This window comes from Clinocottus analis, unplaced genomic scaffold (assembly GCF_023055335.1).
Source record: "Clinocottus analis isolate CAN_PGR_092001 unplaced genomic scaffold, fCliAna1.0.p SCAF_8, whole genome shotgun sequence".
Taxonomy (NCBI): Eukaryota; Metazoa; Chordata; class Actinopteri; order Perciformes; family Cottidae; genus Clinocottus; species Clinocottus analis.
The window spans coordinates 14,177,768-14,198,811 of NW_027176240.1; the positions used below are offsets into that span (position 1 = coordinate 14,177,768).

Consider the following 21,044-nt stretch of genomic DNA (forward strand, 5'->3'; position numbering starts at 1 on the left):
TTGTATATATAAATGCTGCTGTAACGCACATTGCGGGATAAATAAAGTATCTATCTATTCCATTAATGAAAAGAACTAAATGACAAGACAAATTTGCATTGCATAGATTAAATTTTAAAAAGTAAAAAATGTTGAACCCCTACTTCCAAGATAGAATACAAAATACCAGCTCTCCCCTCAGTGGTGTACTTTCTGGATGTGATAGAGACGGCTTCACCAGTAAAGCTGTGTGTGTGTTGGGGAGGTGCTCTCCTGTTTAACTACTAAAAGAGTCTCCTTTCTGTGACACATTCAGCGCAGTTGAAGGATGAACTTTGTCAAAATCTTGACTGCACTAGGTTAAATGTAATTTTAAAGAATGTTGGCCAATTATGTAGCCGCTCTCTTCATTGTGTATGCCAAGCTCGAGCTGTATTAAGTTATTTTTAAACATTCTAATTTAGACTACTTCTGCTAGCAAACTTTTGGTTGCAGGAAAAAAAAAATACACAAGAGAACATAAAACATTAAAGAACAGAGTGAAAAAAACAACCCAAAAGAAGTGCTGCTGCAGGTACGTGTCACTCTGAATGCCTGTGATCTCTATGCTGCTGTCCTTTTCTGCATTGCTATTGCATAATCTGATTATTTAAAAAAAACTGTTTAACGCCTGCCGTGCTTACAGGCATGAACATGTAGATGTAACTTTGTAAGCTGCTGCCACAACCGAATTTCCCCTTGGGGATGAATAAAGTACATACCCTATCCTAGATATTATCAGTATGGCTGTATGTTGACGTGTCTTGGGCTTCTTGTTTCCAGCCGGAAATTTCTCACCTTGCCATCAAGAGAAGTTGTCACAATGGAAACTCAAGTCAGAACAGCTACAACACAGAATAACATGGTGGCATAGCATGTCCCAGTTTACAGCTACTCAAGACACCCATCCACAATATGCCTGGATATTGTACAAAGAAGTTGAAGCTCAGTGAGATGAATTATGAGTAATCCTGACCCACACACACATAAAGCACTGTCTGTTACTGATCAACTAGCAGGAACAACACGGAAAGCAAGCTCAGGTTGCTTGGAAACTGCTCCTGCTGCACCCGTCATGAAGCTCTCCTTACAGTCCATTCAATCTGTCAGTGCTAACATGTGCTAACTCAACTGTAATACTTTACACATGACTGTTGTCAACAAGGAGGGGGCGGCGCTTAAGCAGAAACCAGGCCCTCGCGCGCGCGTACTCGGGCACACAAACGACAAGACACGCACCGCATAGGCTCAACGCGTCCACTTACTCTCTCTCTCCCTCTCTCAGTCAAGTCTCACCCAAGTCTCACCCCCCCGTGTGGCACTTACCCGGCCGCGTGCTCCACCGTGCTGAAGGTGACTCTACGGTGCGCTGCGGCTCCTCCACCATTCTCCCTCGCTCACTGCACAGGCAGCATCTGCGGGACTCCGCTTTCAAGGTGGGCAGACACAAACATGCTGCAACACATGCTGCTGACGCTCGCGCTGCTCTCCTGTAGTGACTCAGCTAACTTCCTCCTCCTCCTTTTCCACTGTGCCGCTCCCTCCCCTGGCCAATTTCGATAAGCCTCCTCGGGCTCTCGCTGCGCGTGTTGGGGAGTCAAGAGACAAACTCGGTGTGTTGCTACTGACGGGGCTGGGCATGGCCACGGGGGAAGTGCCGAGCATTCTCCTCCCCCCCTTACTGTAAACACTCTCCTCGCAGCTCTCTTTCTCTTCCCTCCTCCTCGGTCACTTATTTTCCTCTTTTCTTTCTTGCGTCCTTCCCTATCCACCTCCGCACCGGCTATCCCCTCTCGCTGCTGCGTGTTGTCGCTCGTGGCCTTGACTGACTGACAGCTTCTGCAGGTGAATGCTGGGAATTAGGCCAAGGGTCAGGCTGCAGTGACCCCCTGAGAGCGGATCGGGTTACACTCCAAGCAGCTTTGGTTGCATACACACACCATCCTACACTATGATGCTACTGCGTTGCGAAAGTTGCCACTTCATCCAACTTTGACCTCTGAGCTTTGGTAAGGAATGACATCATTAGTAGGCATGGACATGACAGCACCTTCACCTTGACACTTAATTACCCCTCTACCCCTGTCACAGTGTGTTCCTCTTGAATGCCTCTTGGGTAAGAAACACAAAAACACAAACATATGTCAGCACTGAATGTGTTCAGCTGTAAGTGTCTCCTGCGGCTGATAACTATTATTTTATGGGTATTTTTAGAGGGTCTTTCTCATTTGATTGATTGATTTGCAGTCACAACCTTTCGGAAGATGCATTTTCCAAAATCATGCTTATGTTTATAAATAGACCTAAACTAATGAGCTTATTGCAGCACACCTGTATGGCCAAATAAATGCGTCGCCTTCAGGGAGACTGAAATGTGATCGGGATAAAGAGCTTGAAATCTGATTTTTTTTTTTTTGGAAATGCACCTTTAACAGTAGGTACTTTGGTATGATTGATTTGCTTTTCATGATGCAAGTTGTAATACACAAGGACAGTTGTGTCTGTACCTTTTTATGAAATAAGATAAAGAACACACTTTCTGATTCTGATTTTTTTCAAAATATACAAAGCAGACTTTTTAGTCGCACTATTGAGCGCTTTAATGAAATCATAATTTCTAAGAATTTAGGAATTCATGTTTACTGTGAAAAGATACATGAAGATCTCTCTTTTACGCGCTCACACACACACACACACACACACACACACACACACACACACACACACACACACACACACACACACACACACACACACACACACACACACACACACACACACACATTTTACCTGGAGAGAGTCACTTAGATTTTCCTGTGGTGGAAACAGAAGAACATTTTCTGCAGCGCCCTCTTCTGGCTGTAATAGGAAGTGAACGAGTTCAACTGGAGACGTTTAACATAGATTACAGTATAGCAGTAATCACTGAAAACAGAACACTATTGTTTTTAAAGCACAAGTAAAAATGTTAAGCCTCTCTCTGTATTCACATCTAAGAAGGTCCAGCACATGGATTTTAAAGTCTGTTGCTCATGAGATAAATGTTTTAGTTAATCCTATTAAAATAATCCAGAATTTTACTGCTGAAGTCCTGTCACATGTGGTAACTACAGTTTTTCTATTTTCTTTCTCCTTTTTTTTTAATTACAGAGAACAGAAATACAACAAAAATGTATTCTAAAAACGAGCTAATCCAGCGATACATGCACACTGGAGGCATTCGAAACAGCCTTTCAACCATCATACGAATGATGGATTTCATTATCAGCAGGAAAGCAAGCTCGAAAGTATCCAGGTGGACAGTAAACACAGATGGCATCAACATCTAATGTCTTTTCCTCTGGTTTACAACAGTTAAGCACGAAATGAAGCAAGGCATGTTATATACATGCTTATTAGACAAGCCTCAATTAAGCGTGGGAATGTACACAGCTCCCAATACATCCCATGTGTTTCACTGAAGCCAACAGTTAGTAATCATCTGAGCCAGTATTAGTATTATTAGTATTGTTTTTGTTAGAGTACGAGCTATTTGTAGCAGCACGGGGGAGGCTGCAAGTATAGCGCTCCCAGCCATCCAAAGCCAGCTCGTCCTTACCGACGCTTCAGTTGTGCTGCTCTCGTTCCCCATGGCTCAGCCAGCTGCAGCGCCACAACTGCCCCAACCAACAGCCTCTCACATCAGCTGGCTGAAAGACACCGGCACAGAAGGAAATTCAGAGAGTGCGACTCTTCCCAGAGAGACACAGACTGAACGGGGGATGTGTAGTCCCTCAGCAGTCACGGACTCATGCTGCACAGGATTAGAGGTTTCTGGTATGAGGTTGAGCCAGCAGGGAGGGAGAACGGTTGACCATGTGTCTTGTTTTAGAGATTAGGGTCCTGTGATGCAAGACTTCCCTCCGAGACCAAAGTGCAGGCTTCACTTCTGCTGATGTGGGCTTATAAACAGAAACATCATCCTCACAGCATCTTTTTATAAGAAAATATATTCTTATTACTATAATGGTACATTTACTGTGACCAGCAGGTCCCTTTGGTCTGGATTAGCTCAAATGAATGGCCTTTGCCTCCCAGAATGAAAACACCTTCACATGCACATGTGCTCGTGCGTGTGATGCGACTGAGTGCCTGTAGCACACTGACACGGTGACTGAGGCTCAGTCAGGTAATCCTCGTGTGGTAAATAACAGATTGTGGCGTCTCTTGGCTTCCAGCAGTGTTCAGTCTGTTAACCAAGTCAAGGCTATTAAAATCATTCAGGAGCATCTCTGATCCAATTTGTAAGCGTGACATAAACAGTATGTTTTAAAAAGACATTGTAACGATATTTGAATTATTGGAAGAAGTGGACAAAATATTCGATACGTGGACTTATTTTATATCAAATACGGGTAAAATATTCGATACGTGGACTTATTTTATATCAAATACGGGTAAAATAGCTTATAACCCTATGAAATATCTGCTCTGACAATTATCTTTGTTGCATGAATTGCAGCTGAGAAGTAAACACTCGTGCGGACAGAAATGTTGTTTGTGCATTCCTCATATACGACTGCAGGGCTGTACGTAGCTCTGTGCATAGTGAGGAAGCACTGACCCGAATATGCAAGACTTTATAAATAGAGATCTGCCTCGTCCACCGCTGTTTGACTTTATTCCAGGCTTGTGCATAATTTGTCCAATTTCCAAGCAAATGTTACAAAGGCTGTTTATAAATATGCAAATTATTATTATTATTATTATTATTATTATTTTGTCCAGCATATTTCCTTTGATTACCCCTTTGGGAAATGTAGTATCTGGAGTTCCCCTTACATACAGTATTAATTGTCACTTATTCTATGATGTGGCAACTGTTCTCCCTGCTTGCTGTTTGTGAGAATGGGGTGTAATTTCAGCCATCAAGCTGTGCGTACTTTAGTGTTTCATTGGCACCGGGGGAAATCATATGATTCGACTGTTGCCAGATCTCTTCTCACCTCATCTTGGCCTGTCAGTCACTCAACATGAGCCCTCGGGTAAGCGCTTCGATATGATGTTACCGTTTCATGCCCTGTAACTGACCCCTCCACTGGCGCAAGAAACCCAGCAGAAACATAACCTGCAATGTTGCATTTCTAACAAAAAAGAAATTTAAAAAATCCATTATAGTACTTCTCAGATAACACACCTTATATAATTCTGCAAGGTGTGAGACTGAGGAAAGCAGGTGCACTTAGTACTGTAGATAAAGTTGTGTTTTAAACCAAGATCCTCTGTAGTAAATACATTAATATCATCATACTACATCAAAACCAGATGATCATAAAAGGAAAACAGACACATATTTCAATTGAAACCTTCACAATCCCCACTCTTCACCCGAGTGGTTTTTAATTTTCATATACTGTTGACTCCTACAAACCAAACAAATAATTCTAAATCGGTACCATTGCTGCAACTCATCAACTACTCACCGCTGCAAACAAGAGACTCTTGTGACAAACCCAAATCCACTCAGTTTACTGCCGATCTCTAGGCCAATGTTTGTTTCTGTCCTCTCCACTGAGGAGACCCGGTCCTGCTGTTGCTATTTCTGTATTGCACAAGGACGGAGGGTGGACACAGGACAGGGACAGGACTGAGGGGAGGAGACCAAACTGGAGCTGGGGAAGCCATGTCTGCTATAGGCTGGTCGCGGGGGAAAAGGATCACCTGCTCTGACGGGCTCAGGAGCTCTGGCAGTCAGCTGGAGGGGACGCAAGTTCTTAGGCAGGACTGTGACCAACACTGTGTTGCTCTTTCAGGGCCTCTCGCATGTCCATTTAGCAGTGACTGACATGTCCTGACAACAGTTACAACACTACCGAAAACCTGCTCTAATAAGACAACTAATGGCAGAATAACAAAGCAGCTCCTGGAAACAGGAGTCACATTTACATATTTGAACATCAGAGGTTTGGAATATATTTTAGGATCCTGTTTTATCTGCTTTCATCACAGGCCATCTGAAGCTTAGTGCCCAGGCTGGGATTCAGCAGGCCTAATATCATCCCTATAAATAACACTGATTTGATCAGCTCCGTTTCTGACAAGCTTTCTTGAAACACACGTGTTCTGCTTTCAGGTTTCTCCTCTCTCAACTGTCATTCAATCTTTTGTCAAAATAAATCCAACACATGCACACTACCCTTTCTCTGGTCAACATACCTCCCATCTTCCTCCACTACCATCAGCATCACTCTCTTAGCTCCTCCCTTCCTCACCATCTCCACATCTCCTTTTCCCTGCTGACGTCGCCCCTCCTCCAACACTCGAGTACACCTTCTCTCGCTCTGCCTTTGCCAGAGTAAAGACTTGAGTAAAGACTCAGTTCTTGACCGGTGAAAGCGACACCGTCTCCTGCTCGCTCAAACAGGCATTGATGCTAAGCTGCAGGCAGCCTCTGCTCAGCATCCTCCCTCTCCTCCCGTTTACCTGTCTTTGTGGGATTCCGATGCAGCCCCCCATCTTGTATTCCATGTCCTCCTCTGGTGAAGTGACTCTGGCACTACATGGCTTGCAGAGCACCTTCCTGCAGAACTGCATCGTTAGTCAGTCAAGACTGAGCATCGCCAGGAAAGACAGCTCTCTGCTGGAGCTTCTGAGTGAGTGTGCGTGCACGCCTCTGTGGCTGTATGAGTGTGTGTCTGAGTGACTAATAAGTGCACGGCCCTGCATAGCCCGTGGTGCGCCTGTGACATATATTTTCAAGCCATTGTTATATAAAACCTACATTGCATAAGGAATCCAACCTCAACAAACGAGTGTGGAGAAAAGGGAGCTTCTGTTTCCAGCCTGAGATGCAGCTTAGCCTCACATCACTGCACGGGCGTGACTGAAACACTGCTTTGGAGGGAAAAAAATGCTCAGAGAGGCAGAGAGGAAGAGATAGGGAAGCAGCATAAAGGGTGCCTGTCCCTTTAAAAGACCTAGGATACGGCAAGGATGATGGTGGTATATCACCATAATGATATCAGTGTGTTCATCCAACCAAATTAGATCACAGAGAAGTTAACTCAGAAAAAAACAGCAGGGGATCATTTTGTGTTTTACTTGATCCACACTACCTTCCTTTACAAATGTATACAATCAGCGGAAACATGAATCCTGACGATGCGTGTTCCCAAGGTTGGAGAAGACTTTAACCACCAGTTTAACCATCTACAGTGGTCTTTTTCTTTAAAATTGAAAATTACATAATTAAGGGAGAAACAGGAATAACGTTTTGTTTTGTTGGGGACTTTCAAATAAAAATACAACATTATGAGAGTTGTATTTGCATATCTAAGTAATGGGTCGTGGACTTAGTTTGTTTTGCATGTAATAAATATTTAAAAGGTTATCTGCATGATATTCAGAACCTCAATACACCTCCTCCTCGCGTGTTGTAATCCGAGTTTCTCTGTGCTTTGTTTCCATAGCTGGGCGGTGTGCTTTAGTGCATGCGAGTGTGCCCCTCCGCCCTGCACTCATAAGGCACTAACAGCTGACAACACCTTCCCAACCGGAGGCTTCGATGCGGAAGCGTAGCACCCACCCTCCGGTTCCCCTCCAGCTAAACACTGTTGGCTCAGTCATCACTGCTGTTTGCACTTTGCGTTCTGTTAGCTGCAAGCCGTCGCCACGTGGCGCCGTGTGTTGGCAACAGATGTGCTCTGAATATCATATTGAGCTCCTTTATTGCAGGAGATCGACCAGTTAACCCAGATTTTACCCACGTAAATATCAAACCATTGAAACAATGTCACATTACCACATATTCCATGAATAAAAAAAAAAAACAGTACCAGCTTTCTCTCATTCCTTTTTTTATTAATCAAACTTTTAAAAACTATAAAAAGTAGAAATAAAAAGAAAACTGAGCATCACTGTGATATGTGTTTATAAGAGGGACCTATGCTGAAATTTGGCATTTGAAAATGTAGAATAATTTGGCTTTATTATTTATAAAACTTTAAAAAAGCATTAAACACACCTAAAAACAATGTTCCGTTTCAGCTAATGAAAAGTGTCAGCGTCCATCACTCATTCTGTGTGTTTACAGGCTGAATCATCGTGTCTCTGATGTCGAAGGCCTCTATAAGCTCCTGGGGGGAAAAAACAGTTGGAACATTAAAATCATGATCATGATCATATGGGTCTTGTATTGTTGCTAGAGCTCTGTTAAGGCCAAAACTTGCAAACCTTCCATATTTTAGGGCTGATAGAGACGATGCATTGTTTACGGCTCAATGATGCTCCAGTTTCCACCTCTCCCTCCTCTACAGGTGCTGAGACACAAAAACACACACCACTGGTAAAATAATTGGCCTAAAACCATTTCCTCTGTTATTCACTGGTCCGAAGTATACAACATGTTCCATCTGCTCACCTATACAAGGCAATTTGTCATTATCCAAATGCATCCGTGCCAGCCCATCCTGAAGCACAAACAGACAACATTGTCACACCTGTTAACAGTCACTAGAGGGCAGAAAAGCTCAATTTAAACAAATGGGAGCAAAGGCAGCTCACCCTGATTAGAAAAGACGTGTGGAAAATGTTCTCAACTGTCCGTGAAAACGAGGTGGGGTCGATGACAAACTCGTAATACGATATCGGTGATGTTGCTGTGATAGAAATAGAGACATGTGAGCAAATAATAATATGATGAAACGTTAATATCTGTAACCTCGGCTTTCAACTCACGATCATCTTGGTAATAACTCTTCAGGTATCCTAGGATCCTTTCCACCTCCTTCTCCGTCGCTTCTTGATGGGACCCTTCCATTCTCTTCAGCTGACGGACAACATGAACACAACGCAATGAGCGTCTGGAACATTTAAACCCCCTCAGACAAGACGCATTTGGAAAGATTATTGACCGACTATCAGTTTAGTAGGTTGATGAAAGGCTTCCACATTTATATTCAAGGATTTCTTTGATTTTTAAAATTATGAAACAGATCGTTGATTACGATTGGCTGAGTTGCGTTGGAACCTGTGGTAAAAAACCTCTCCAGACGCACAAGTTATGCCCGCATTGCAGTATTTTGTTACAGCTTGATTACTCAGCAAGTAAATGGGCTACACTGGAACGAAAAGGATATTGCTGGCAAGTGACAACAGCGAGAGGAAAGTGAGCAGAACACTTGCCGGTGGTTAATACAAATGTGGTTCAGATTAAGCAAAACATTATCAACTTTTTTTCCCTTCCTCATGTTAAATGTACTAAAGAGCCCATTGGGATTAATAAAACGCTCTAGTCCGCAATCAAAAACCAGCAGAGAAGCGTGTTAACACAAACACATCTTTAACAATTGCACATTGAATGGGAATACCCAGATGAATGTTAATAATCACCCCAATCTTTAGGCATGCGTTCCACTGTCTGTGTCCCTCTTGGCAACCGTTCCACTAACTGGCGCTAAAGTTTTATTCCGTCTGTATATATAATAATATTGTTATTGTGCATTCTTTACCATTTTTATCACTGTTTATTTATTTATATTACTTGTTTTTTTTTATTATGTCTCTTGTGTGCACTTGACGCATTTGCTGCTGTAATCCTGCAAATGTCCCCACTGCGGGACTAATAAAAGGAATATCTATTCTGATCTCATCTAAAGAACTACTTTTGCTTGGTGGAAGAATTAATCATCTATAATCAATACATGACTGAAGTGCAGCAACAGTGGTGCACGTTCAGCTACCTGAGTGGGCATTATCCTTTTGACTTCCTTGCCAGGGGCTTTCCTTTGCCGTTCTGTCCTTTGCTTCGGAGGCGGAGGCTCCGCGTGGAACGAACCCATCCTGATAAAACGAACCACGCAGAAATGAAAATGTCAGAAACATAAAGTAGTGCAGAAGGACAGTAAATAACCAGGGAAAATGCAATAATGAATATAAATAAAAACTATAATGAGCCCGAGGCCAACGCTGAGATGCTTACATGTAGTGGAAGGAGGGTGCAGCCCTGAGGCAGCACTCTGCTCTCCGGGCCACTCTGTGCCACGCATCCTGGGGCAGGTACCCGTCTACTGCCCCTCCGTTCTGCTGCTCGTCGTCCCCGCCTTCTAGTCGGTTGAGGCCCATGAAGGACAGCTGTCCAAGAAGAAGAGAGACCTCCACATGACTGCCGCCGTGGTGCTCACATTGAAAAGCTATTACGATCTGTTACATCTTTAATAGTTATAAGTTATACATGTTGCTGAATGTGTCGTATTTTTGATTTTTTATGTTATTTCGTCTTTCTTTTGTGAGGTCTCTCTGTGTTGTATAATAACGCACTGCTAAAGTTAATGCATGTCAGTGTCCCTACGTGACACTTTTCTTTAACAGATGAAGAACACTGACTTCAGACCATGTGTAAAGGTAGTTATAACAATAAAACTTGACTCATATCTTTCTGTCATCTTAAAAAGCTTATATACATTTATTTGACTGCACTCCATTGATGTATTGGACAAATTCAGGACAAAGATACTTTTAAAATAATTTAACAATGGCAGGTGCATTGTTCTTGGAGTAGTTTCTCAACCAAGAGGAAGAGACTTCTTAAATCTGAAGAATGGAATACTGTAATGAATGAACGTTGGCCAAGTTGATTCATCGGCCTAGTGTCACGTCATACAAGTAACAGCACACTGGGCCACCTCAGTGGTGCATGTTTGTGTGTGCCAATATGTTATGCATGTGTGCGGTTATAGAAAAGTATAAACAATAAGCTCACTCACAAGATGCTCAGCAAAAGCGGTGGGATCAAAAGCAGTGCCCTCAGAGAACAGCTGGCTGGCTTTCTCCTTTCCTAGATCTGTGGCCACAACAAGGAGCTGGGCATCCAGAGCTGCTTCTCTCGCCTGCCGGACTGCCGGGGAACACAGGGAAATCACTCTGACTCAGGTATGAATCATTACTTTGATATAAACACTACAGTATAAAGTAAATCAGGATTTCAAAACAGGCAACTTTAATAGTCGCAAATTAATCCGAACCTACCATCTTTAAAAAGTTTATTCGCCTCTTCTAAAACTTCTGTGAGCTTGTTGTTGGAGGGTCTCAGCATGTCTTCTCTATTCTCTAAAGGGAAACACATCAAATACGTCAATCAATACGGTAAAACGACTTCCACGTCCTCAACCTGCCTGCCGGGCTTACATACGTTGCACGGAGTTGATGAGGTCCCGGTACTTGCTCCGGATCTCTCTCCTGAGTCCCGGGTCATTGTCGTCTTCTTGCAGGTCGGCTGTGAAGTCACAAGGGGTACTATCCACGTCAATTTTCTGTTGTTCTCCTTTCCTTCGGCCAGCAGCGCCATTCTGCCGAGGACCTTCGTCATCGCCACCAGCTTTGGCCCTCTTCATCTTCAACGTCAGTCGGTTCGTGGACGAGCTGCGTGTCGCGAGAGGGAAAACACGTTGCGAGGGGAACCAACATCACTCGAGACAAAGTATGTTCGTGCATAGCTTAGTTAACTTCCTAGTGGCCACACATTTTGAGGAATATGCAAGACCATCTGAATTAAGTTGTTATTTTGCAACGTGCATACCCGACATAACTGGCTTTCCTGAGATTGAGCCAAAGACGTGAGGAAAGTCAAGATATATATCTGCCACTCCAGCCCATTAACGACAAAGCCTCGCGCAAAACGATGTTGTATTATAGATTATCACAAGCATTAAAAGACTGATAAGACATGACATGAGTATATGTGTTTGATTAAATAAAAGTATAATCACACGGTGTGGTTGATATGCATTCGGCTCACCGACGTCGGACTGCGTCACGTTAAGTGCGACATTGGAACCAACCATAGCTAACGTTAAGCTAGCTGTTAACTAGCAAAGGATGCGTTGTATTGTATGTCAACAAACCACACCATTAGTGTCACTGCAAATAAGTTGATGCTTGGTAAAACAAATGTACCATAGCAGCTAAATATATAAAACCCCAAAATATGTTCGGCTAAAACAGAAGCAGGTCTGCCGGTTACCTTGCAAAAACGTAAACACGGAAGTAAAATCAAAACTCGTTTTAGTTTGTTTCAATGCATTTTTGATTTTAGCAAACGTTAGCTGCTGTTAGCTAGCAAACCCAGTTGTGTGAACAACGTAGCTGCATGTGAATACATGGATCGCTCCTGCCCGAGCAAAGGTCGCACTGAAAGTAATCTCACTGCGTGCTTTGGTCATTGTTAAACTAGATCCATTCATTTGTCTTAAGATAACTTCAGCGTTTGTACCTGTGTGGAGGTGGAAAGCGTTCCTCGAGCGTTTCAGCAGTTTAGACGGATTCGAAGTCAGTTTCTTACCGGAACTTTCTTAACTGAGAAAGGAAATGGAAATTTGAACGTGAAATCAAATGAAAATTCTACTCTAATAACTATACAAGTATTATAGAAAAAAATATAAAAGTATGATCGCAATATCAACTAACAATGCATAAATAATATGACACTTAGTGGGTGAATGGTATCATTATAGCGCCACGTTTTTAGAGTAATATTTAAAGCAAATGATCAAACACTGGGCCGACTTTTAGCTGTACGACGCAACATGACATGTGTTTGAACAAGCATTTGAACAATGCTATTTTATTTTTTTAAAGCAACATTATCAAACTCTCTACACTTCTCCTAAATGTCAGTGCACACAACCATTCAAAACAGACACGCCAATGGTATACAGAACTGTCAATATGTATCGTTAAAATAAAACTAGGAGTATGATAACACACTCTTGAATAACATCACTTTAAATATTGGAGATTTACTGTTCTGCCTGAAACTGATTGATGGACACCGATAAAAAAAACTGCACTAAGTTTAGCAACTAACAACTGAGGAACAATTATTTCAATTCATTAGACAACTTAAATATAAATTAAGTAATATTGCCGCTTCTTTTCTTACAAACAAAATCCACAATAAACACGCGTGAAGTTGTTTTATGTATTCTTAAGATAGTTAAGGTTTGAAATAAAATGTTTTCGCTTTAAATTTCCGATTAACAAACGAATGACGGATATGAAACCAACTTCAGTGATCATAAACAGCACCAGTTTCTGCTGAGCGGCAAACGAGTCGTCAAGTCCCGGATGACGACGAAGCGTCTCTTGTGTTTCAAGTGGTACAGTTGTTTTTATATATATATATATATATATATATATATATATATATATATATATATATATATATATATATATATATATATATATATATATATAGAGAGAGAGAGAGAGAGAGAGAGAGAGAGAGAGAGAGAGAGAGAGAGAGAGAGAGAGAGAGAGAGAGAGAGAGAGAGAGAGAGAGAGAGAGAGAGAGAGAGATAGATAGATAGATAGATAGATAGATAGATAGATAGATAGATAGATAGATAGATATCAAAACATTTCGCTTTTAGCCACGAGAGCGAGCTTCCAAAATATGTGTTCATTCATAGATCTGAACAACAAAACAACCCCAAACTATGTTCTTCAAAGATTTGATCTGTTGTTTCCCTCAATAACTTTTATTATGTAATTAAAATCAGAGAGCTGGAGAGAGGAAACACTTTATACAACATGTATGGATGTTTAAAAATGTCACATTCAGAATTTCAAAACATACCGACGCAAATAATTAATAAATAAGAATCAATTCAAAGGCTACTTGGCTGTCAGCGAAAATAATGACATCCATGTCCAATATGCTATGACTTAACGGGTTCTCACATTTGTATTATAAAGCTGTCTTTAAATAGCGAGAGGGGAAACAACTCAAACCACGATACACCTGAGGTCAGAGACAGTGAGGCTCAATGAGCTCGTCTGGAGGACGCAGCAGCAGCAGCTTATCTCCTCGTGACCTCGAAAGATAGCACCTGAGACGACGAGCACGGGACCAGCAGCGAGTTGGAGCACTCGGCAATTGAGTTGCTCCACAATGGGGGAGTTGAAGTCCACGTCCCGCGGGCCCCGTCTGGACCTGGACAACTTTGACTCGGCCGACGCACAGAGGAGTCGGTACGTCCTAACGAGCCCGCGCTCGCTGGAGTCGTGCACGCGCCTCGGTGTCAAACCGGTTGACCTTCTGATCAAATCGCTGAACGAGTTGGTTTCGGAGCGGCGCGGCGCGGGGCCCTGCGAGGCCATGAGGGTGATACACGAGTCCTACGAGCGGGAGAGACTGAAGCTGCTCCAAATGTGCCGAGATGAGAGGCGGAGGATTATCCGGGCGGCTGAGGACGACAGGTGGCCGGCCGCTAATGCAGCAGCTTCGGACCTGAAAGTGCTGAAGGGCCACAGAGGGGACAGGGAGACCACGGGCTCCATCACGTATGCGGATCTGTGCTTTCACGGGGAACCTGCCAGCAGGTCCCCCTGCTCCAACCGAGACAGGAGCACAGTCTGCAGCTTCAGCCTGGGGGACCTCAGGCACACCCCGGCTACTGAGAGGAAGCTGGACAGCCTCACCAAAGACATCAACACAAAGATGCGCGTCACACTACCAGAGAGGGACCGCAAGATAGCTGCTCTCATGTTGGTGAAGCACCAGGAGGAGCAGGCTGGTCTGAAGGTCTGTCAGCAAGAGGAGCAGCAGCGACAGGAGGCCCGTAGGCGCGAGGAGGCCCTGCGGGCACAGGCCGACCAGAAGAGGGGGAAGAAACTGAGGCAGAGCGTGCGGCGCTGGCACGAGGAGCTGGAGGCCCGCACGAGGCTGCGGGAGCGCCGGGAAGAGGAGAGAGCGGGGCAACTCGAGCTGGAGGCGCTTCTGCAAGAAGACCGCTGGAGGAGGATGAGGGAGGAGGTGGAGGGGCAGCGCAGAGACAAGACAGAGGCGGCGCAGAGGGAGGCAGGGTGGCGCAAACGCTACCAGGAGAAGCTGCTGAGGGAGAAGCAGGAGATGGAGAAGAGTGAGCGAGAGAGGGAGAGACGGGTGGCGGCGGAGAAGGAGCAGAGGGCCCGGGGGAGCAAATGGTCGCGGGAGAAGGAGGAGAAGAGGAGGCTGCAGGAGGGGAACCGCATGAAGCTGCTGCGTCACATCCTGCTGAAGCAGCAGGTGGAACAACAGGTGCGGGAGGAGGAGGCGCGCATGAGGAGCGCGCTCGAGGAGAAGCTGCGACGCTCCCGCGAGAGACACGCCGAGGCAATGGAGGCGCGGCTGAGGGAGCTGCAGGAGCGGGCGGCCCAGGAGGAAGAGCGCGTCCGGAGAGCGCGGCAGAGGGCCACGCTGCAGGGCCACCGGCAGCTCGCACACAAACTGATCCTGGGTCAGCTGAGCCAGCGCCGCTCCGTGAGAGCCACCCTGCACGCGGCGGCCCAGCAGAGGACCAGGACGCAGCAGACCCGGCAGCTCAGCGAGCACCGGCAGCTCTGCCACCAGAGGCTGAGAGAGGAGAGGCAGCGGGAGGAGGAGGCGGCGAGGAAGGTCCGCGAGGGCTGCGTCTTCATGAAGGACTGGAGGAGGGAGAGGCTGCGGAGGCGGCGCGAGCAGATCCAGGAGGAGGCGCACAGGCTGGCCCGGGCCTCCTTCACCATGAGGGACCGAGTGAGACAGCAGACACACAGGCGGACCTTTGATCAGATGGCCCTGGAGGCTCAGCTGAGCGCATCCATGAGCCGCATGAAACTGTGAGAGAAAGTTGAGAATGAAACAGTGGAGTGCAGTCGGAGTAGTAGTGACCTCCCATCGGGATACGAAAGGCGTGCTTTACAGCAGTGTGTTTGTATTGTGACCGCATGACATTAAGATCCGTTTTGTGGTCAGGTTGCATCATGTCAATGAACTGTGAACAACTCTACCAGACTGTTCTGTTTCTTCTGTTGTGTCCTATGAATCATCTTGCAACCCTGTGAGTTATCTTTGGATCCCCTCATGCCAGATGTTTTTGTTTCTAGGATGGAGAATAAATAACTTGCCCAACTCTGCCTCCGATTGACTGAGCTATACACTTTCTTAATCCTAGAACTAAATGCTTTATAGTATATTTAAAAAATACAGCTTAGCTTTGGGAGCACTACAGTTTTGTTTAATCACACACGCATCAAATCAAAGCAGTTTTTGCTGTGATCCACTATCACACCCCAACAATACATTCTTGGATAGGTGGATGTGATCAACTTCTAAGCTTAAGTTAGAAGACATAGTGCTGGTGAGACTTGCAGATCATGGAATGAGTCATCAGTGTTTTGCATCTGATATGAGCAACCATTCAGTTGGGGAAGACTTTAAGGAGGTTGAATATAACAGCGCTCTGAGGCCAGACTAAAGCTTTTGTGTTTAGCACCATTGTGTTCTTTTTTTCTGGCCCTGATCATATCCCCATGTCTCGCTAGAAGCACTTCAGAAAAAAAAGTCTTTGTGTAAAGTGGGGCAGATTAAGCAAAGCTTTGAAATCACAAGATTCAAGCAGAGCCAGACAGTTCACGACCTCAAGTGAAATGACATCTGTTCATGTAGAATAGAAACTAAAAGAGAGAAGTTTTTCAAATCTGTTCTGGGACATAAGAAATTGACTATTTATAGTATTTGAATGTTTTATTGCATCTTAATGAATAAATCATACTTTATAAAGTTTGAAATGCCTTTTGTTTTTTTATATCAGTTTCTGACTGCCACAAAACTAAAAGAGCAAGACACGAAGCGGCTAACCCTGCTTCTTAAAGTCACATGGACATCAATTCAGTGGAGCTGTGGTTGGAAGTACCCACTTGAAAAACCAAGTTATGTACGATACAGCCTTACACCAGTTTATTCTCGGCACGGATTATGTAACATCTTCAAAGAGTTGCTGGACTTCACATATCGCAGCTCCCATCCAAGAGGCTTCGGCAGTTGTGCTGATAAAAAAAAACCCATCAGTTTTATATCTAAAAACTACAATTGCACACAACAAAATATAAATCACATTCTAAGTCTTGGTCACTTGCTACATTTATAGACTTCAAGTCTGGCTCTGACTATACGACAAAGTATCTCTTACAGCAAAATATTATTTGGTTGTTCCAAATGTATCAAGTCACCGCTGAACATAAAGAAAGGGCCATGAGAAGGCCACCCTGTTGGGAAACTCATTCCACCATGGACAAAACACAGCTATCAGATTCTTTACACCCACTTTGATACTCAAACAATAGCTGGACTTAAGGGCAAGTTTCTCTGAAACTAAAACTTCTTTCCAGGCGAAGCGGCCCTGTGCCCCCAGATAACAGCCCAGATGTTTCCTTCTCAGTTGGTGTGCAGCCCGAGAGCCAGCACCATGGGCAACCCGACCCCGAGGATTAGAGTGAGGCTCTCCAGGAGCCCCAGATGGTGTTGCTGCTGACCCCTGGCTTGGCCCGTCTTGCTGACCTCAGGGAGAACATGCACCGTGGCCACGTAGAGGAACGTCCCGGCCGAGAAGAGCATCCCCACACCTGTCGCAGTGAGCTGGTTCTGAGCCGAACGGCCGGACTGTGGAACACAAACCCATCAAATACAAAAAAAGCACCAACTGGAACTTTATAATAAGAGACAAGACGGCTGACATGTTTCTTCTTACTGCGAATAATATGAAGTATGTTGTGATGGCGAGTAGCGGTGCTGCCGCTGAAAAAGCCAGTAAGTGTCCCTGAATATACTTCTTTTCAAGGCCTGCGTGCATCAGAAATGAGACCAAACCAAAAGCTGCAGGCGCCTGCAGGAGATGAGACAGATGGTTGGGTCTTATTCTGGTTTCTGTTACACGTTGTCTATTGTGTATTTTATAAACGTCACCGCAATGTTCTGTCGAGGAGGCTCACCTTGTGTAGGATCACAGCTAAAAACACTATAACCTGCACCGTCACTTGACCCGTGGCCACAGCGGCACCCACAGCGAATCCATCAGCTACACACACACACACACACACACACACACACACACACACACACACACACACACAGAGTATTATTATTGACTCTTCACTCATCCGTCAAATCGATGGATGAGTCTGGTTTCAGGTGTCTTTGCATGCAATCTAAACCGAGCTGAAGCCCCCAGGCCATGCTGTAGGAAGTTGCCTGTTTTAAAACATGCAAGACTCAAACAGTGAAAGGATCACGAGCATAGTCTCATGAGGAAACAACTGTAGTGCTTTAGGGCCCGAAACTCCTCGGGTCAAACACAAGGCTATAGAAACAGCATGGACAATAATTATAAAAGGTACCTGCAGCATGAATAACCAGTCCCAAAGTGGCTGTGATGCCGATAGTGTTCGGCAATCGAGTTGTTCGGTCTGAAATGAGACATTGGGGACATGTTGTGGAGATACATACGAAGACATGTTGTTGACAGTCAGCAAAGTGAAAAGGCCCACTTGCCCCGCGTGGAGAGGTAACTCCCGATCTGATCCACTACAAACATGAAGGTGAATCCGGATGTCAAAGACACCCCAATGAGGAACTGAGGCGCAGGGCCTTTCTGTGTGGCAGAGCCATTTCTAGTTTTCTCACTGGCGTTCAGACTGGACGGCACATCAGAGGTGGAGGAGGCTGCAGAGAAAAAGATGAAGGGCGCTAGAGCTTTTTGATCAAATCAACATAATAGACAACAGGGCAGAGCGGCACGTCGACGGCTTAAAGCCCACTTTCATCCCCACGTGCTTCATCGCCCATCTCAATGGGTTAGAAGTAGAGGCGAAGGGGTGGATGACGTGTGATCAGTTGGCAAGACAACCAAGGAAAAAGAGTTGGAAGGGGGCACGCCCAAAAATAAATACAGACGGAAGTAGTGTTTCATGTGCGTGTGCCCAGCTCACCTCTCCACGACTCCTCCAGGAGGCCCACGCCCTCAGGTATGGTGATGGCCAGAGCGGTCCCACACAAGAGTCCTGCCCCCAGGATGGAGACCAACAGCAGGCTTTTCTATGAATTAACACGTGATGTCAGATGATCAGTGCAGTTGTGTGTGTGTGTGTGTGTGTGTGTGTGTGTGTGTGTGTGTGTGTGTGTGTGTGTGTGTGTGTGTGTGTGTGTGTGTGTGTGTGTGTGTGTGTGTGTGTCGGTAAACTCCATTGCAGACACAGCAGCTGAAGCGGTTTTTCCAGATTTCCATGTAAAACAGCATTATCTCCGGGTGTTTATGGAAAGAAAAGCAAAAAAAAGGAAAGAAATAAAGAAAAGAAATACTTACCTCAGAAAGTCTAAACAGCAGTGGGGGGAATCCAAGCGCAAAGCAGCCCACAAACATCGCAACCGATATCAAAGTGACAGTCAAGCCCCCGTCCATGACGACGGTTCTCCTCCTCACAATGATGAGCGGGTTCAACAGTCAGCTGCGGGTTTGGTATTACATTCTGCTGGAAGCTCGTCAGCTCTCGTGTGTGTGTCGTTTGTTTGCCGACGGAGGTGCATGCTGGTCTCTCCTCGTTGCACCTCGGGCTCCCTCTGCGCCGCAGCAGCGCCTCCTTTTCTCTGCACCTCCCGCCCACGTCGACCTGCGCTCCTCCAATCAGCTGCCTGCGCGCCCACAAGACGAACACAACGTTTCTCTCCTGATGAGATTGTTTTGAAGAAGCTATTTATTTGATGTTAGTGTTTAGTTGTACTATTCTCAAGTAGTATTGTCTAATTATTCTAGGATTTTTTTCTTTTGATAGTTTTCAGTTTACTTGTTTTTTCTTTTTTGGTATACCTGTATGGAAGCCCATTTCTGTCAAAACCTGAACAATCCAAGTCTGTTTTTTTCCCCCCACTACTTTGACTTTTCAGACTGTGATGGCTTTCATGGTCGGGAGATGTTTTTTCGAACGTGTCACACGTCTTAAACTAAAATCTATGCAAATTTTGATACGAAACACGCCCCAATCCGAGCAGGTTTAGGCATAAAGCTTATAACTCACTGCTTGTTGAGAACAGAAACCACATAATACAAGCTTCCACATCAGTCTCAAGTTGGCAAGTTGTCAACACTGCCGGTCAGTGAGGCTACTGAAGCGCGCACGCACGTAGGTAAATCCCTTTTAAAGTAAAAGCAAAAAAAAAAAATGCAGTTAACGCATGATCAAATAATTAACGCTGTTAACGGATTGAAAAGTTAACGCGTTAACATGCCCAGCTCTAAAAATAACAAAAGTATTAGAACTCATTTGGGGTTCATATGACTATTTGCATCTCTTCGGGCCTCTAGATAATATATATAATTAAAAGCATATCAACCAGAAAATAATTCATATCATGATTGTCAAGTATGTTTTGGGTATTAAGTGCGATGCACAAACAGAATGGAATTGCCTACAAATTCAGACTTTTGTACGGTTCACTTGGCAGTGACAAGTGGGATTGACAGTAAGGCCCTGACCAAATGGTTGTGTGTGCATGCATTGCTTTTATTTTCTGCAAATATCAAATGATTGTTTATTTTGCATAACAGTTTATGCTGTATTAGGAAGGAGATTTGAACACAGCCATTGGTTTTAGAAGTCATGAACATATGAGACCAAGTACGTCAGCAAAACAGCATGTCAAATTCATTGTTCTATTGTTTCACAGTTAAACTTTGAGAGAGTAAAATATATAAATTTAATTGATTAAAAAAATAATTAACACTTAACATCAATACACATGATTAAATACAGATTTATTGTTCAAAGAGCTGGGGTTGGGGTACAATACATCTGTTGAACTGGCGGCCCTTTGGAAAGAATAATAAAATGAGACGGTCAAATGCTGAGATCTTCTATAGTTACTCTTCCTATCTTTAAAAAAAAAAAAAAAAAAAACTATAAAAGTGTCGAAGCACACAAACAAAGACATTCTAATTGTGCACAGATTTGAGACAGAGAAACATTTTTACGACTCAACCAGAGCACATAAGCTGAGAACTATCAGAAAGTGCTCGGCTGTTTACAAAAACAATCCATTTATTTTCAATGAGTCCCACTATCTTTACAGATCTTATGAGAAAAAAAAAAACTAAAAACAAAAAGGATTCATGATGAGCAGTTAGAAAAGGACTACTGGAAATCATTGCAACCATCAGACAAATGTAGATCATGATCTCAAATGGAATGCCATGGCATGG

The 21,044-nt window shown here is 44.2% G+C and overlaps 4 protein-coding genes across 7 annotated transcripts in view; 1 reads left to right on the top strand and 3 right to left on the bottom strand.

The window, feature by feature from the left end:
• Positions 1-6,881, bottom strand: part of tacc2 (transforming, acidic coiled-coil containing protein 2) — a 48,866-nt gene extending 41,985 nt beyond the window's left edge. Inside the window, exons 1-3 of one of the 2 annotated variants that reach the window (XM_068568094.1) lie at positions 5,481-5,580; positions 3,617-3,707; positions 2,809-2,877 (exon numbers count right to left, since the gene is read on the bottom strand). In XM_068568094.1, coding sequence (XP_068424195.1) covers positions 2,809-2,877; positions 3,617-3,649 — 102 coding nt within the window. In that variant the 5' untranslated portion in view covers positions 3,650-3,707; positions 5,481-5,580. Of the gene's footprint in view, positions 1-2,808; positions 2,878-3,616; positions 3,708-5,480; positions 5,581-6,480 lie in introns of those variants that run through there. The other variant, XM_068568093.1, reaches the window with a different exon arrangement.
• A 1,004-nt stretch (positions 6,882-7,885) lies between these two features.
• Positions 7,886-12,348, bottom strand: nsmce4a (NSE4 homolog A, SMC5-SMC6 complex component). 3 transcript variants are annotated; one of them, XM_068568097.1, is made up of 11 exons: positions 12,266-12,348; positions 11,186-11,415; positions 11,023-11,103; positions 10,761-10,891; positions 9,977-10,128; positions 9,738-9,837; positions 8,734-8,824; positions 8,560-8,654; positions 8,417-8,465; positions 8,230-8,315; positions 7,886-8,132 (listed from the first exon to the last, which is right to left on the bottom strand). In XM_068568097.1, exons 2-11 carry the CDS (start codon positions 11,385-11,387, stop codon positions 8,067-8,069), a joined length of 1,053 nt encoding a protein of 350 aa, XP_068424198.1. In that variant the 5' UTR covers positions 11,388-11,415; positions 12,266-12,348; the 3' UTR covers positions 7,886-8,066. The 3 variants fall into 3 exon arrangements, with proteins under 3 accessions (XP_068424198.1, XP_068424201.1, XP_068424200.1); XM_068568100.1 differs by lacking the exon at positions 12,266-12,348 and adding an exon at positions 12,017-12,041; XM_068568099.1 differs by lacking the exon at positions 12,266-12,348 and adding an exon at positions 11,573-11,999.
• Positions 12,349-13,945: 1,597 nt separating this feature from the next.
• Positions 13,946-15,637, top strand: LOC137779508 (coiled-coil domain-containing protein 177-like). The gene has a single exon (XM_068567317.1). The coding sequence runs from the start codon at positions 13,946-13,948 to the stop codon at positions 15,635-15,637; it is 1,692 nt and encodes a 563-aa protein (XP_068423418.1).
• Positions 15,638-16,566: 929 nt separating this feature from the next.
• Positions 16,567-19,395, bottom strand: LOC137779960 (zinc transporter ZIP9). Its single transcript, XM_068568233.1, has 7 exons — positions 19,155-19,395; positions 18,781-18,886; positions 18,344-18,514; positions 18,190-18,258; positions 17,785-17,870; positions 17,544-17,678; positions 16,567-17,455 (listed from the first exon to the last, which is right to left on the bottom strand). The coding sequence occupies exons 1-7, from the start codon at positions 19,248-19,250 to the stop codon at positions 17,231-17,233; spliced, it is 888 nt and encodes a 295-aa protein (XP_068424334.1). The 5' UTR covers positions 19,251-19,395; the 3' UTR covers positions 16,567-17,230.
• Between the last annotated feature and the right edge of the window lie 1,649 nt (positions 19,396-21,044).